The sequence below is a fragment of the Elephantulus edwardii genome, unplaced genomic scaffold (assembly GCF_000299155.1).
Source record: "Elephantulus edwardii isolate Elephantulus edwardi_28Jun2011 unplaced genomic scaffold, EleEdw1.0 scaffold00080, whole genome shotgun sequence".
Lineage (NCBI taxonomy): Eukaryota > Metazoa > Chordata > Mammalia > Macroscelidea > Macroscelididae > Elephantulus > Elephantulus edwardii.
This window is the reverse complement of record NW_006399830.1, coordinates 12496215-12513676: the sequence shown is the minus strand read 5'-3', so window position 1 is coordinate 12513676 and position 17462 is coordinate 12496215. Positions and strand designations below refer to the sequence as shown.

Here is a 17462-nt window from a genome sequence, read left to right as displayed (position 1 = left end):
GCCGAGCCACCTTTGTCCAGGGAGCGCCTGGTGGACTCGAACCACTGGAGATGCATGTGTGGCCTTGTGGTTAGCAGGGTAACACTGGTCACGCCACAGAATTCCTTCAGACTCTGAATAATTCCTTCTATTTCAGAATTAAGTATTTTGGTTTGATGCCAGTTGTGAAGTTGCATATTAAAATAACACGCACTTGTGACTGTGAATGAAACCAGGTGATGGGCACAGTGAAGGTGGATCTCGGGGAAGAAAACACAATGTTTAGAGAGAGGACCTTGAAAAAGAAAATCAAAACCTGCTTTATTGGTGTATCAAGAGGCCAGCCAGCAATTTGGAAGAGATGATGTTAATACAATAAACATCATCAAAGCAAATACAAATACAGATGGATCTGAAATGGCTTTTCAGTGACATGATGCCTTAATAAATTAAGGAAACCAACCAGGCGCGCTCGGGCTGCTTTCTCATTTCATGTTCTTCACGAAATCCTCCCCTTTCTTGATGGAGGCTTTCAGCTCGGGGATCGCCTCGGCGATCATCTTCTCCTCGAAGGAGGAGATCTTGCCGATGCCCAGATTCTTTTCGATGCCCTTTTTCTGGAGAGAGAAGGTGACGAGACACACATGACACAAAATTTACCACTGACGCAACTTTCAACTGTACAACGTGGAGGCTCCCGGTTCATTCACAGCCCTGGTGATACAGTGGTTTAAACCACCCGTGGGCCACAAATAAGGTCAGCTGTTGTCGATCATTAAACTGGCCATTTCTATTTGAAGCTCTGGTACGAACCTCCCCAGCCAAATCCACAGAGAAAAGGCGGCAGCTGCTTCTGACTAGGAAACCTTCTAGAAGGTCTACTCTGGCCCACTGGGTCCTGACGAGCCAGAATCTACCTGCCAGCTAAACCCCTGTATTCTCAAAACGCTGAATAAACACCACTAGTAATCCTAGGCCACTTTCATCACCCACTAGCCAGTCATTCCATTCTACTCCACAGACCCCCAGCCCCTGGCAGCCACTGATCTGTCAGGAAGGCAGGACAATTATATAGCAGAGCCTCCATGAAGAAATAAGCTTCAGAAAGAACCTGGTCTGGCTAGGACTCCGCTTGCGGGTTCTGGACAGCAGAGGGCGAGCAAGAGCAGCACGCACCAGGCTGAGGGAGGGCAGGTCAGGAATGAAAGTTTTAGCATCAGCTAGGCCCTACGCTGGGATGCTGGCCCTATCATATACTGTATGTCGGATTCTGGAAAAATGACATATTCCAGCTCCACTTTCCTAACTATAAGAAAGACATACTGTCTACCTCAAAAGAGGTTGTGAGAACCCATTCAGAGGACTTAACACAATGCCCGGAACATGAAATAACTGATAGCAGCATTTACTGTTACTCTTCCAACATGGAACACACTTCCAAGTCTTTGACTTTTCCCCAAGTGTGTCAAGGACTGAAGGGAAAAAAAAATTTAGCATTTATCAGAATCAGCTATAATCAAGTAGGTCAATGCCCTCCGATAAAGCCAAGCAGAAGCTAGTTCTGTCCCTGTTTTCACTTCCTATGTCGTTAGCGTTAAGCCTGGGAGGGCGCAGGCAGGTAAGCCGACCTAGGACTGCACTGTGACGTCCAGGTGAGGCTGCCCTGTATCTCAGCAAACCTGAGGATGGTTTTGCCACAGAAGCAGCCTCAGATACAGTTAGGCATCATCTCCTCTGTGCAGCTGTCCTGATCCGTGAAAGGCACAGCGTGCTTCCTACTCGTCCCCTGTGCACCTGCTCCGAGCTCTTACTGGACGGAGGCCTCGGGTCACGCCTATAGAATCTTTAAATACAAGGCTATCTATGGGAATGATCTCTGGGTGACTCAAGAAGTCACAAAGCCATTTCTTTCCAGGCATGAGATGAAGACAGCCAGGCATTGGCTGCCCCCAGATAACGGATGGAATTCCAGTCTGCTTATGTGAGTGAGGCCTGGAGGTTCCTCATCAATGAAGATTCAGTAAGCCAACCATGCTGTACATCGGCCACCTGAACCCAGAATGTGACCACACGGGCTCAGTCCTAAGCTAAGGGATAACCCACAAAGAACAGTACATTCTAGAAAGAAAGCCAGAAAGGGGAGATGCAAGGACCCAGAAACACAGGGACTGGAAAGGCCAGCAGTGAACCAGCACCTGAGGATCCACCTACAGGAGGAACTGGACTCTGCAGCTCCCAATGTCAGAACCAAGCTCCCGGGCTCACACCGGAGAATGCCGGGAAGCGCTTCCTCTCAGGGCTGCCCGTGGACTGCCTTGTGACAGGGAGTGTGCCATCGGGAAACACTCCCAGACAGATGAGGCAGCCAGCTGTCAAATCCTTGGTGCAGAGACCCACGCGCGGGAGGCTCACGACTGAGCTTCTGCTTGCTCATAATCCCGCGATGCCACCCTCATCTTTGAAAACCCAAGTCCATCCCATGAAGTGCTGGCAGCATGGCACACGGCAAATTATGGAGCAACGGACAGGGAAGAACTCCTGAACCTTCATTACAGGCATCTTTCCTTCCAACCCAAAGATCCCACCTCCAGGATACATACCCCCAGCACTAGTGGTGTGGAGAAATAGGTGCAGTCTGTCTCCTGGGACTTGACGAAGGAGCACTCAACAACCCCTTCCTTTCCGTTCATGGCATCCACGAGGGAGAAGACAAACCGGGCGCCGGCATATGCCATGGACAGTGTGGCGGACCCTAGGAGGAGAGAGAGGTGGGTTGGCCAAGTGAGAACTCCAAGTGCGGAATCCAGGCTGGGCGACCCTGCCACCTAATGCATAGTTTCCTGCTTCAGATCAAGAAGTTGGATCATAAACCTCCTCCCCCGCTTTTTACATATTCATAGACAGCATAGTGAGCTCTGTCAACCTCATGAAGCCACAGTCCACAAAGCAAACTGCTGCTCTCTCATTACTGGATAGAAGTGCATCCGAAAATGATCCACTCCTTGTCAAGGTCTGCAAAGACAGGACTGGCCTTCGACTTCCGGCTGAGGGCTTCGGGATCATCGCGCCCATCAAGTGTCACCCCGTGGATCTACCTGCTCCGGCTTTAGCCTTCACCACCTCGGTGCCCGCTTCCTGGATGCGACCAGTCAGGGCGGTCAACTGGTCCTGGGGAAAGTCCACCTTGGGAGAGCACTGGAGGTCAAAGCGAGAGGTGGTCCGTGAGCAGATGGGCTCGTCCTCAAAGTCAAAGCCACCCCGAGTCCTGCTGTGCCTCACTTCACTATGACACCAAAACCAAGGCCTTTTCAGAAAGACAAGCCAACTTCTGAGATTTATCGAGTTGCTCACGTAAACTAGACTTGGAAAACAGTTGTAATAACAGTAGATATCATCCTCCCAGTTTACCTTACCGCTAAGAACTTATATAACCACAGTACAATTAAGACAAATAAGTTAATGTATGTATACTATTAACTACAGCGTTCACTCAACTCCCCACTGTCTCTTCTTCTGTCGCGGGCTCTCACATCACATTCAGTTCTTTCTGCTCAACCTCAGACAGGTCCTCACTCTTTCACAGCTATTTCCAAAAGCACGAATCATGTGCTACAAATAAAGCACATGGTTAGTGCTTCTGAAAACAGCACGTCCATTGTTCCTGACGATTTTCTTCTAAGCACGTTAATTTTGGCAAGACGACCACAAAAATGTTGTGGATCATATTAAGGGGTTGTGAGGTTGGTGTTTCTATTGTTGCAAAAATAAATACACATTTGTCAACCTATGTTTGTTTCCTCCTCCCTTGCATTTTTTTGCCAAATTTTCATCACCATAAAGAGAAAGTCAATGTTTCCTAAACAGTGACTCCCCCTTCTCCTGCCCTCCAGCACCGGCTAACCACTCAACACTGGTCTGTAATGAATGATTTGATGGGGCTCAACTCAATCTGCTCTATTCTCCTTGGCTCTACTCCCTTGTAAATATAACTAAGGGCCACTCAGGAATCAGTAATGTTCTAAGAAAGTTTTCATTGTGTGCTGCAGTGTCAGAGAGGCCCTTCTGGCCACATTCAGGCCACACAGGATGCTGCCAGGCCCAGCCACAAAATCCTCACAGGAGTCAGACTGGGGGCGGGAGGCCCCCACTCCAGAGACTTTCAATATAGACTGCTGCTGGTTCAATTTTGCTCAGTCTGCCTTCAGAGTCTCAAGTGGACCCTCTTAAAGAATTTCTGGTTCTAAAGGCATCCTGCAATGATACACACATACCTGAGAGATCAGGGGGATGATGGTCTTCCCAGCATGGCCACCAATCACAGGGACGTTGACTCGAGCTGGATCCAAACCCTGGTCACCAATGTGGGAGCGTAATGTTAATAAGATCTCCAAGTACCAGGCAAGCTCTGTCCATCTACAACACCAATACTTGGAAAATCATCAGGACAAAACCCTTGGAAAAGAGGGCCTAGCCATAGCTTTGCGCCCTCTGCAGCGCAGCCAAGTGGACCTGTGTGGGCCTGAACATGTGCAGGGTTGCCTTCTCAGGGGTCTGTTCAGGGGTGCCCACCATCCTGGCATCATCTGAGAGCCAGAGGAGCTGCTTCCCCAGAGTGAATGTCCTTCACATGTGTACACAGATGCAAGTCTCACACACTGCTACAGATGCCAACATCCCCACTCCCTTGTCTCTAAAAGTGAAAGCTATGCCAGGAAACAAAGGGCAAGAAGTCGAGCAGCTGGGATACGGAGTGAGACAGGACACACAAATCGAAGGGTAAGGGGGCAAACACTATGGTTCAGGTCACAGGGACTGATTAGAGACCGATTCATCCTTGTGCCAAGAAACCATGAACCAGGTGTTTCTAAACACGGACAGGCCCCACAGCTGCTGAAGAGGCCAGCCTCAAGTCAGGAAACCAGGCAGGATCAGGACGCCAAAGAGCTAAGAAATCTCAGTTTAACTGCCAGCACCAATGCTCACAAGCCACGGGGTGATGTTGGTGGTCAGGGATCAACAGATAAAATACACTTTTAGGAAACTCTTTGTCTGATACTGAGAGAGACACAAACAGATGTTTCACTGTGATGTGTGAAGGACAGAGCCGCTCTGGAAGCACAGAGAATACTTAACCAGCTGGTATTACGGCTTCCCAGGAGACTCTTAACCTGATCTGGGAAAACACGTGAAGAAATGGCCAAGGGAAGAGCAAGCTGGGCACAAGGTCAGTTAAGGGTATCGGACAGCATCCACCTAATATGGCAGAGCACAAAATACAAACGGTAGAAAACGTCCATCAGCCCAGGCTGAAGTCACGGCGAAGCGGGAACTCCCAGGGGCTGACGCAGGAGCCCAGAGGGTGGAGGGAAGAACCCGAGACAGGGCGTTTAGGGATTTACTTCCACTCTCGATACAGTTCAGGAATTTTCCAGAATGCCAGGTATCCTGAGGTAATGGGTAACTTGTTCAATGAAAAACTCTGAGTACTAGTTTCTATTAGGGGTCAAGGTATCCCTCACAGCCACATCAAGCACCAAGACGCACCTGACAGAACTCTCTGTGGCAGTAGCTGTCCACAGCCAGTGACCACTGCATGTGGCTGAGGGTCAGAGACTGCTGGGGCTGGTGTGCTCTGGCCACTAAGAGCTCTCAGACCACTGGGCTGTAAAGCGATGAGCATGACTGTCCAGTTCTGTGCCTGAAGGACCCGGGGCAGAAGCACCGGGAGGCTGGAACTCCTGCCCTGCCTCATGACTTTTCTCACTTTCAGACTCAGCTCGAGTACCCTTCTCCTTTGAAAAGCCCCTGCTTGACAACCGCACAGTCTCAGCTACAGCATTGCAGGACTGAACGCCTGTACCTCCACTCCATGAGTCCCTAGTGCTGGAGCCACACTTTGTGAAATTCTGTCCGACCCCCAAACCTAGAAGGACTCGCTGTAACAGGCCTGCAGGTTGTGCTGCACTGAGCTCACGTGGGCTTCACAGTGGAGCTATGTGCCTGGGGCAGCGTGTGCGCCTATCATCAAGACTAAGCCGTGTGTGACAATTTGTTTCCTACCTGTGAGAGGCACAAAATGGCCCAAAGCCTAACAGGGGCCCTTTTAAGGGCTGGATCCACACAACTCAGAATCGGTTCTGCTGAATCCATCAACAAGGTGAGAAAGCAGGTGACAAAAGGAAGTTAGAAGATGTCAGACAACGGACAAGACCAGGACTAAGGAGGCCAACAGATCAGGACAGAAAGGGAATCACATACCCAGACCAGGGGTGGCAATCTGAGTTTCAGAACTTTGTGTTCTTTGTGCCTGCTGACTGTATCATTCCTGTCTTTGCTGGTTAGCATGTAAATCCTGCCAGTGCCAGTTTTCAGGGGCAATGGAAAAGGGGAAGGCTTGGAGGAGCACAACCCAAACACAGCCAGTGAGACGCTGAGTGAGACCCAGGGCACAAAGCGCAGCCCGAACCCTTGACGGCACCAGGGAGGATGGTGAGACAGCAGGAGCCAAGTCAAGGCAGGTACTGGGTAGAATTATCCCCAAGGAGTCCAGTGAATGGATACCCTAAGGAGACCAAGGAGTGGCTTCCCACCAAGGGTTATGCTGGAAGAAGGCCAGCAGCCAGAAGATCAGAAGACACACTGCACTGGACAAGTCCACTGCCAGGGACCACTCCAAAATACCCAAGAGCAGAGCAATGATGCTCACTGGAAGACTAAGGTGTGCCTGATTCAGGCCATAGTTTTTGCAATCACTAGGCATCTGAGAGCTGGACAATGACGAAGGATGACAGAAGAACTGATGCCTCGGAATTGTGGTGCTGGAGGAGAGGACTGAATTCTCTCATGAACTGCCAAGAGAACAAGCAGCTATGTCTTGGGAAAAGTACAGCCAGGGTGTTCCTTGGAGGCAAGATGGCAAAGCTGTTTTCCAGACTTCGGATATGTTGTTAGGAGGCTGTTCCTTGGAGAGGCACATGTTGCTTGGAAAGGTGGAGGGTCAATGAAAGAGAGGAAGACCCTCAATGAGATGAACTGATACAGTGACAGCAGCCATGGGCTCAAGTGTGTCAGAGATGATGAGTCCGGCACAGGGCTCAGGGCTGCTGTTCGTGGGGTCACTTTAAATGGTGCTCGACTTGATGGCACCTGACAGGAAGTGCCAGCAGCCTGGAAGTGCCTGAGTGTTTCCAACACCTGCGTATAAGCGGAGTGGGGGAAGTGGGGGGGAAGGTTCAGAAAAATAACCCAGGAGCAATGTGCCACGGTCCTTACCTTCAGTTCTGCAACAAAAGTGTTGGCCCTGACAATGTCGAGGGTCGTCACACCGAAGATCTTACTGGGATTGTACACGCCATGTTTCTTGAAAACTTCTGCTGTGATCGGGATGGTGGAGTTAACCTAGCAAATTCAAGAGACCGCATCATTTGCCGGCTTTTGGAAAGCGCAGATAAGCAATTAAAAGAGGAACCTTTTAAACTACTAACATGTGCTAAGCTGTCAGATTGTCCTGTGAATGCAGGGACTCAGGGACGGTCACTTCTGTCAGGTAAGCAAAGCACTTTCCTGCAGCGAGGGCCTATTCCCTGGTGGCCTGAGTCCATACTTGAAATGCACAAGATCCTTTAACAACTGATATGAAAAATGTTATGAAGGTGCTACAGGGGACCCTCTGCTCTGGCTGGGCCTGCATTCTAAATGGTCATTCTCGACAGAAGACAGCAAAGCACCGAGGTTAAGAGTTCAGATGGCCCAGGATCAAATCCTAGCTAACAGCACAGCACCTCTGGGCGAGTTACCCAGAGTTCCCAGGGGCTAGTTTCTTTATCTGTAAAATGGGGGCAACAACAACTTGCACATGAGGTTGCTGTTTTTGAAGACTGCTGTTAGCCACCAGGCCTTGTTTCTGAGGTGTCTTTGGGTCGCTCTGAACCACTAATCCATTGGTTGGTACCAGCTGTACCATTTAGGGACTCCTGTTGTGATTATGCGACCTCATGTATGGCAAGTAATATGGTACTTGCAACATAAAAAGGATAAAAAGCTATTCCCTAATACCCAATCAGTTTCCTTAATAAATCCCACAACTGAGAGTTAAAAAAATAAAAATTAAAAAACACCACCAAAAAACACAGTAGTAGCTAGATTTCTATTAAAGTCCTAGTCAGTCTGCTCCCCAGCTGCCGTCTACGTCTAACCATCACCACCGAGGACAGACAGCTGTAGTTTGGGAGAGCAGGACCCTCACTCACCCGGCAGGAGCACAAGCTCCAGGCTCTGTGCAGTGGCCACCCCCTCAGTCCACCCACCAGTCACTGTCCTTTACCCGATCCTCCCTGTACTCAGAGCCCACATTCACTCAGGAGGGAAGAACAGAGAGGGGTAACGTTAAGCAAAACACAGGGCACTGCCAAGTAAGACTAAAGCCACTGCGGTCTTCTGGTTCAGTAAACCAACAGCACTGGGGTTTGTGAGTTGAAAAAGCAAGTCATATACAAAACCCAGCGAATGGTGCTTAGGTGGCTGTGTGCGCTTGAGACTGACTATGTGTGCAGGTGTGCAGGGAAAGGGGACAAAGGAGGGACTGCAAACGGCGAGCAGAACACAGCCAGGAGTTACTGGGTCACCACTAACAGGCTGAAAGGAACCCTAAAAATGGGTTTCTTTTCTATGGGGATAAACTTGGATATACAGAACAATGTCCTTCTCCAAGGCACACACAATTGGAGGTGGAAGAATGAGGTTAACAGAGAGACATTTAGTTCATGCTGGGAGTGATCACTCTGAAACTTAAGGACCTATTGTTAAGTCAGCCAACTTACCCACCCTGGCGCGTTCACCTGACTGTTCTTACCCTAAGCACACCGCCACAATTTAGCTGACACCTGTGAACCTCTACCCAAGTCTCTGCCTCCCCCTTCTGAGAGAGAGGTGCCAAGTCCGGCAGCACCTACCGGATTTGCAATGATGCAGATCATGGCTTCAGGACAATGCTGGGCACAGGCAGCAGCCAGGGTGGCCACGATTGTGGCGTTGGTGTTGAACAGGTCATCCCGCGTCATGCCTGGAAATGACCCAATCTGAGATGTTCACAAAGCAAAAGACAAGCTTCCAAATAGTGACCAAGCACAGGATGTTAGCGGTTACAGGAAATTCAAATGTGAGCAAGACAGGGCCTTCATGCTCAGGTAAGCCTAAGAAAACAAGACGGTGTGACAGGTGTCAAGAGAAGGTCGTGGAGGTGGTGGGTGAGGGGGAGTCAAGGAGGGTGACTTCTGAGAAATATTGTCAAGGATTAGTAAAAATTTCCAAGGGTAGAGGAAAGGGCATTCCATGCAGAAGGAAGTGTGGACGGGGTACCCTGGCAATGGCTGAGACCAGGCAGGCAGAAATACAGCAACACAGGAAGGTCTTCGAATGCGAGTCCAATCAAGTGCTTAGATTTTTTTAATCCCACGGGCAATGGGGAGCCTTTGGAATTTTTTCTGCAGCAGAGCTCTGATTAAATCCTTTTTGGAAGGAAAATGACTTTTCTCACACGACCTGCAGGGAGCTCTGCTGGCCTAGTAGTAAGGAACTGCACTGTCAACCCCAGACAAACACAAGACACAAGGTCTAAATCATCTGCAGTCTAAGACAAGATATATGGTTTGAATCCACCAGTTGCTCTGCAAGAATAAGATGGGCAGTCTGCTCCCAAGCCTTTGAAAGCTTTCCCAAGCTTTTGAAAACCCGCTGCAGAATCAGACACACCACAATCGCAGCTGACTTGCAGGGAGATGTTAGGCAAGGCGTTTGAACACATACCTGGCTTTCTTGGGACTCCTGCAGGAATAACCACCACATCGCAGCCCTTCAGGCAGTCTGGCAGCTGTTCCGGCCCAAGGAAGCCTACAACAAGACAGCAGATTAGAGCACTTTCACCTTTCCTCAGCTAGAGAGGCTACACGGCCCTGAGGGCAAAGTCGGAGGGACTGCCTCCACTCGTTTCAGTGCCAACCCAGAGCCTCTAGGAAGGTCAGAAACTCCCACCTGTAAAGCCTGCCTTGCTGACAAACACTGTCCTGTGGGCCTGGCAAATTCTGGATGGTGGGAGTACCCTCTTACTTCACTTTCTGCCAACCTCGCCAGGCTCAGGCCCCCGCTTCAGAATGACTAGTCTCCTGCAGGAATCCTGAACTTGATCTGTTTCCAAAAAGCCAAACCAAGTCACGTGCTAGCCTTTACTCTGCAGGCTAGCACCTGTAAGTCGTCTTCTGCCCCCAGTTAGAAGGGCTGCTATTCCACTCCATGATCATTCAGAACTGAGGCACCAGGTCAGAAGGCACACTTCAAACAACGCTCTGGGCACATGAACAAGACTCTTCTTGATTCCTATCATCTTAGAGAAACAAAGCATATTTTCAAAGATTTCCAGGAAATCTGTGCCAGTGCTCTAAGTCTGCTTGGATTCTGACTCCTTTCTGTCCTGCAGAAGGTTTCAGAAATGAATCTTTAAAGTAAAAAAGAAAGTGGGAAAATTCTGAGAAACTAGAGGGACATGTATTAACACAGTCACTTCCTGCTTTGTAACTGAGTCTTCACTCAGCAATACGGTACTACGTCTCATGAATCAAACAGGGCACCCTCATACTCTGTTGGTATAATCTTTCTCGATAATGATTTGGCCTTTTCTAGGAAAAACTTTAAAATAAGATGAAGGTACTTCTTGTTATTATGTTCTGTCGAGTCACCTGTGACTCACAGTGACCCTATGTACAGCATCTCTGAAGCCTGCCTGTCCTGAGCCAGTGTCACTGATTTTGACACATCTACCCCCGCAGCCCCAATTACTGTATCAATCCATCTTATACGGGGTCTTCCCCTCTTGTGCTCTTCTTCCACCCTTCCAAGCATGATGTCCTTCTCTACGGAGTGATCCCTCCTGGCCACGTGCTCAAAGTATCTAAGATGGAGCTTCAAAATCCTAGCCTCCGAGGAGAAACTTGGTTTCACCCTCTCCAAGACAGACCTGCTTGTTTTCTTGAGGGTCCATGGTATGTTCAAGACTCTTCTCTAGCATGACAATTTGAAGGCATTGATTCTTCTTCTGTCCAGCTCTCTGATGCATAACAAGTAATTGCAAAGACCATGGCCTGGATCAGGTACACCTTAGTCTCTAGTCTGAAATCACTGCTTTTTAGTACTCTGGAGGGTCTCTGACAGATTTTCCTAGTGCAACCATGATCTAAATTTTATCACAATTTATATTTGCAGTCGAACAAACATTAGGAAACAGTCTAGTACAAATTTAACAATGATTTTACCAAGAATTGAGTGACACGGAAAACGAAGCTATAATGTGAAAAGAAAATAATTATGAATTACTTCTAGAATACCTAAGAGCAGACACAGCCCTGCTCTGGAAGGGACGATGTCCCCGAGGGGGCCATGCCTGGAGAGGCTGGCACAGGGGGTGAGAAGGGAACCTGCAGCACGCTGCCAAACTGCACTTCTAACTCCCTGCTCCCCAAACCTACATCTTCCCATGCTCCTTACACAGGTCAAATTAGAAGAAACAAGATGATTAGAAGATCAGACTTCCATTTTTTCCTAACGACTGCTGTTTAATGAAATTTTATTGACCCAAGCCCAAAAGGTATACTCATTTGTAAAAGGTTTAATTCTAAAATTAAAGGGGAACCTCCAAGTCTCTAAACACCTAGTTTCACAGGTAGGGGTGAAGAAGGCTCTAGGGGGCAGCACACCTCATACCTTTCACATGCGCTCTGGTCTCAATGTGGCTCAGATCAGCGGCTACTCCAGGCGTGTGAGCAATATCATAGAGGGTCAGGCGGCTCACCAGGGGGCTGTTCTTCAAGAGGAGCGAAAGGGGCTGCCCGATTCCTCCCGAAGCCCCCAGCACGGCGACTTTAGCATTGTTCTGAAAAGAGGCAGGAAAAAATCAACATCAACATCAAAGAAAGAATCAACATCAGAAAGATTCACACAATACCATGCCAAATAGAGCAATGGGCCTCTCACTCATCTTTTTCTTTCTACTGGTCTCAAGGTGTCTCATAAGGGAACTCTGGTAAGGCAGTGCACTGCCAACACAAAGGTACGGTTTCAAATCCACCATGGGTGAAATGGGCAATCTCCTTCCATGTGATTTGCTGCCTCTGAAAAGCTGCTGGAGGGTCAGTTCACAATTAACAAAGGTCTCTGATACACTCATTGCCATCGAGTCAGAACTGATCACGGCTGTCCCTGCCCCGTGGGTCGTCAGAGACTAAATCACATGGGAGGGATCACACAGCCTTCTCCCAAGAAGGAGAAACTGGCTTTGAGTCACCAGAAGTGCCACTCCCTAGGCCACCAGAGCTCAGGCCAAAGATCTAGTTTCATTCAAAAGTTCAGATATTTGCTTTGGAACAACAGGGGGAAATGTGTGTCTATGGATTTAAGGTCATGCTCTGAAATCCTGGTAAAAGATAAAAGAACAAGTGTTACTCAATCAGGCAGCTGACCCAGCAATCAGTCTTACATTCAATGGGCAGTTTTAAATCTACAACATTTACCAGGCCAGTCACTGTAACTGAGGCTGCAGGAATGAGTAAGATACCTGCTGGTTGGGAAGAGGACAACCTACCAACTGTGGGAATGGGAAGATGCCATTGAGACAGGACTAGGAACACAAGAGGTGGAAGGGGTAACACCTATTTTGAAAAGGCTCCTTCCCGGCTCCAATTGTGGGGTCCTAGATGAATGCCATGTCCCACCAGGTGACACAGATGTTTGGGATCCCAGAGCCCACACCAGTACTTAGACTTTAGTGTGTATCAGAATCATCTATTAAGTTAATAATGACCACAGGTCATGGGTCCTTTAAGTAAGCTAGGATCTGAGTCTCTCAACTGTCACCTTAACACCGGAACTTCTGTTCCACCCTCAGCTAAGCAGGATAGAGCAGTAGAGATTGGTGACACAGTTGAGGGAATTCACTGGCCCCCTGGAATGGGTGTTGAAACAAGTCAGATTGCTTGATTAATATCCAAAAGGCATGAACTAACCAATCTACAGCAACTTAAGTCCAATTCCTGCCTTTCCACTTCATAGCTAAGTTTATCTAAGTACTATCTGCTGTTAGTGAACATCGTAGACACATTTTCACGTGGATCTGTGTATTTTCAACTCTCAAGGGTACAGGCTGGTTGGGTCATGGAACAAATAATAACCCCTTGTTTAACCTTTTGAGAAACTACTAAACTGGCTCACCCTTTCAGCTGCTTATTTATCCTTTGAGGATTACTAGCAATTCAACAGGCATTGATTTCTGAATGTGAATTTAACATCGGACACAGCTGTGTGCATAAATAGAGTGGCCTGAAAGCAGAGCGTTACCCCACCCACGAGTCTGGAATCCATGCTGGATGTGTAAAGCCTGCCTTTTCTGACAGCAGTTCCTTTAACTTTGACCACCGCCTAGTCGCAAACCCTAAAGATGATAGTCCTTTTGTCTGAGGCCAGGATTATCATACTCTATTTCCAAAGTGTCTTTTTCACTATATAGTCAAACATCCTCAGGACTTGCTCACTTGTGCCCAGGGGGTCTTGATACAAAACACATTATCAGCAGATTACCAGAAAAACTTGTTAGGTCACTTGTCCTAGGATGACTCCATAAACATTGCCCTAAAAGACCAAGGAATGAAAGCTGGGATATCCAGAGGCAAGGATTTGGCTGGGTGAGTAACACAGACATGGTGTCAGTGACCAGCTAAAGGTACACGGCATTCAGTTAACGACAGGATGAGGTAGAGGAGCCTGCGAAAGATGAAGAGGGTCCAGGAGGCAAGGCTTTTCTACCTAATGCAGGGACTGCATCTCGGTGACCTTTCCCATGAGGAGCAGCATTTATTACAGAGGGCTACCTCGGTCTGCACAAGTCATCCGGTTACCTCATTTATTGGTATTTGCTGTGCAAGGTACAAGGTCCTCCTGGGCATAATCTGTCTTCATTTAATTATCCTAATAATCCTATTACGCAGTATTAACATTTCCATTTCATAGATAAGGAACTGAAACAGAGAAACACAGAGAAGTGGTTCATTTGCCCAGATCCACAAAAGCAGCAATGGATGAAGCTGGGCACAAACACATCACAGCTCACGCCGTTACTCAGACACCTTCCTCCTCTAGGCCTCATCAGGCCTAACCAGAATGCCAACCAATCTTAGCAAACTCGTTTCTAATCTAAACTCACAAATGAAAAGGGGACCCTATTTCTGGGAGGCTGGGGCCCAGGAGCTGTGGGGGAGAAGTGACACTTGACAGGGAGAGGCCAGACACAAGAAAAAGTATCCTGCGACCATCTTGGGCAGCAGCCAACTCCATCACTACTATGTATCACAGTATACATGTAACAGTAGTCTACAGAATTACTGAGCTTGTAATTATTCAAACAAAGAAGCCCCGAGTGTAACCTGCTTAAATAAGTAAAACTCCGTAGGAATCAAGTACAACTAAGATTTGAACTCAAGCAGCTATTATTTATTGGTAGGCTCTTTTACCCCTAAAAAAACTGTAGCCAGACAACCCCATTTCCTGAAACGGCTGGCAGTGTCACCCACTAAGAACGTCGCTCCGATACCCAGCCTCTAGTCCTGGGGACTCTCTAACTCCAGTTTTTCATTTCAGTTCTATGATGCACATCACCCGCCCTACAAATCCAAGTTCAGCCCCTCCACTCTTCCCACCTACCCCCATGGCACCCACACTCTCCCAAACTCACACCTTCAGAACAATCCTCTCTTCACACTCAGTTTGGACACAAAGGACTTGGCATCGCTAGTGTCTTTCCAACACCCCTGAGGCCTTCTTAGACCTCATCCCCAAATCATCTTGCCTAAAAATCAAGTGTTAACCATCTCCCGTGCTCAAACATCTTCTGAATCTCCTCATTCTCAGATTATTCAGCCTGGCCTCCAAGGCAAACAAGGGCATTGGTTCCAAAAGACAACCCCACTGGGTACAGGGCGAAAATGTTAAAGCTCATGTTTTATTTATTTATTTTTTTAATTTTTTAAAATTTATTATTTTTGTGTGAGTGTACCGTCAAATCAGATCTGACTGATACAGGAGGAGATTATCCCTCCTTCCCCGGCAGAGCATCTGGTGGATTCGAACCGTGCGCCTATGGGATTGTAGTTGCAGCTCCTTGCCACTAGGCCACCAGAGCTCCCTCATGTTTTATTTTTACACAAACAAAAATATTAAACTCTATCAACAAACAGCCTGAGCACAGTGTCGTCACTCAGGTCCTAACATGAATCCTTTCTGTATGGCTCCTAAGACGAACATCTGATTGGGGAAAGAGAGAAGAGAGAGAATGTGTGTTTGTGTGTCACACCATTGAGGGGGGTGAAGAGAGAAACACAACACACACACACACACACACACACACACACACACACACACAGAGTGAGAGTGTGTGTGTGTGTGTGTAGGAATAACCTCATCCATCCTTTGCTTTCAGTGGGTGGAGGTGATGCTGTATTTGTATACAGCCATCACCAAACCACCATCCTTACGTCGTGGAATCTTCACCTACATCTTCTGCATCACAGAGACTACAACTGAAATCTCTCCCTTAAAGAAATGTCTTCCACACCTGCTGGCCTTTCTGGACTGAGGAGTGCTGTCAGTAACACGCTACTTTGCAGCAGTTTAGAAGACGGTTACCGTTTGCCTTACAGATGCCAGAAAAAGTCCCTCCGGCTTCCTGTCTGCCTGCTAGGGGCAGCCAAGATTGCATAGGGGAACACAGGAATTACTACCTTGAAGAATCAAGTAACTATTAATTCCACCAATGGGATCTTAAAACACTGAGTAAAAAAAAAGGAAGATTATTGTAGTGAAGGTTGAGCTGAACTTGAGGGGCAGCTGGAATGGAATGGGAGGGAGGAGACATTCCAGAGGGTGAATCTGCAAGATTTGATCACCTCAGCAGGAAGGGTCAAAAAGGATGCAAGCCAGGGTCACTGGAGGAAGTCAGGGGGACTTGGCTGGACTTGCTGAGTGAAGGGTGGCGAGCATTGCCACCATTTGCTTTATGCCCCAGGAGCCTGCAACGAGCAAAAGATTTGCAAAGACATGTGCCAACCAGTGCACAAAGGGAGCTGCCAAAAAGTGTAGACTTTTCTTAACTGGTGTCATTATTAGTAAGACGAGGAAGCTAAAAGCTGCTTTAGAGGACTGCTGGGAGCCACAAGCCAATCCTTCTACACACACTCTATTCCAGTAACCTTCCCCAGCTCTGCAAATGGTGACTCCAAGACTTACATCCTCAGGCTCATCCTCGACTCCACATCCTCTCATCAGCAAATCCTGCTGACTCCAACCTTCAAGATCTTCCACGGCTTTGTACTGTCTCCACAGGTGGTCACCTAGGTCATCACAACGAGCTTCCGACCTGTCTTTCTCTCCCCTGCCTCCACCATTAAAGCACGAGTAAACCAGGCCTTTGCTCAAGATAGCTCCCAGTGACTTCCCATCGCTGAGAAAAAGCTGGAAGTCCTTGCAAGCCCTGCTCCTCCGGCTTACCAAAGTCTTTTCTGAGTCCCAATGGCCTCCTCACTGTTCCCCAACACTGGAGACATGCTCCCCTTCAGGTCCTCACCGCTGCTGTCCTGGGATACTAGCCATGATTTGACCTTTGTTTCTTTCTCCAAACTTCACATTCTGGGTGGGGCCTCTCTGGCTGACACAACCTCCAGCTCAACAAATCTCCCACTCCTGCTTTCTCAGTGCTTTATTCTTAAGATTCTTCTAAAAGGGAGGAGGGCGAGGGAAAGACAGCCAAAACATAAAACAGATAGTAAATTCCACAAAAACACCAAGTTTTGCTCAAAGCTGCATTTCTAGGGCTTAGCAAACCCTTCTGTCAAACACAGAGAACTCATCAAATGGAATCGCTCCTCCCCCCACTCCTCTTCTTCCTTCTCTTACCTTGGGTCAGCTGACCTCCCCCCTGCCCCGCAGCCTTCACATCACTTCCACCTCTCCTAAGTTTACTTCTTTTGGGTCCATATCAAGTGCCACCTCCACTCATCCCAATAACCCTGCAGCACCTAGCACAGTTCACAGCAAGTAAAGAAGTACACTGGTGATTAAGTGGGTAAAGTATTAGGCCACAAACGGAAAGGCTGCCATCCACCAGCTGCTCTGCAGGACAAAGAGGCGACAGTGGGTTCCTGCACACCTGCGGCCTTGGAAACCAACTGGTGGGGCAGTAATACTCTTGTCTACGAAACTGCTATGATTCTGCCTGACTTAACAGCAATGGGAGCAAGGGAAGCTTATATATACGCTTCATTTTCAAAAACACTAAATAATAAGAAATTCAAAATGTGGGCAGAAGCTAAAAAAATCTGGAATGTTGTTGCTGTTATGTGCCGTCGAGTCGTTTGCGACTCATAGCGACCCTATGAATGAAAGACCTGAAC

The 17462-nt window shown here is 48.1% G+C and overlaps 1 protein-coding gene across 1 annotated transcript in view; it reads right to left on the bottom strand.

Moving 5' to 3' along the window:
- Window positions 1-265: 265 nt before the first annotated feature.
- Window positions 266-17462, bottom strand: part of MDH2 (malate dehydrogenase 2, NAD (mitochondrial)) — a 19086-nt gene continuing 1889 nt past the window's right edge. Inside the window, exons 2-9 of the mRNA XM_006889695.1 lie at window positions 11731-11899; window positions 9784-9867; window positions 8931-9040; window positions 7252-7377; window positions 4251-4328; window positions 3075-3174; window positions 2580-2731; window positions 266-596 (exon numbers count right to left, since the gene is read on the bottom strand). Coding sequence (XP_006889757.1) covers window positions 465-596; window positions 2580-2731; window positions 3075-3174; window positions 4251-4328; window positions 7252-7377; window positions 8931-9038 — 696 coding nt within the window. The 5' untranslated portion in view covers window positions 9039-9040; window positions 9784-9867; window positions 11731-11899 and the 3' untranslated portion in view covers window positions 266-464. The remainder of the gene's footprint in view (window positions 597-2579; window positions 2732-3074; window positions 3175-4250; window positions 4329-7251; window positions 7378-8930; window positions 9041-9783; window positions 9868-11730; window positions 11900-17462) is intronic.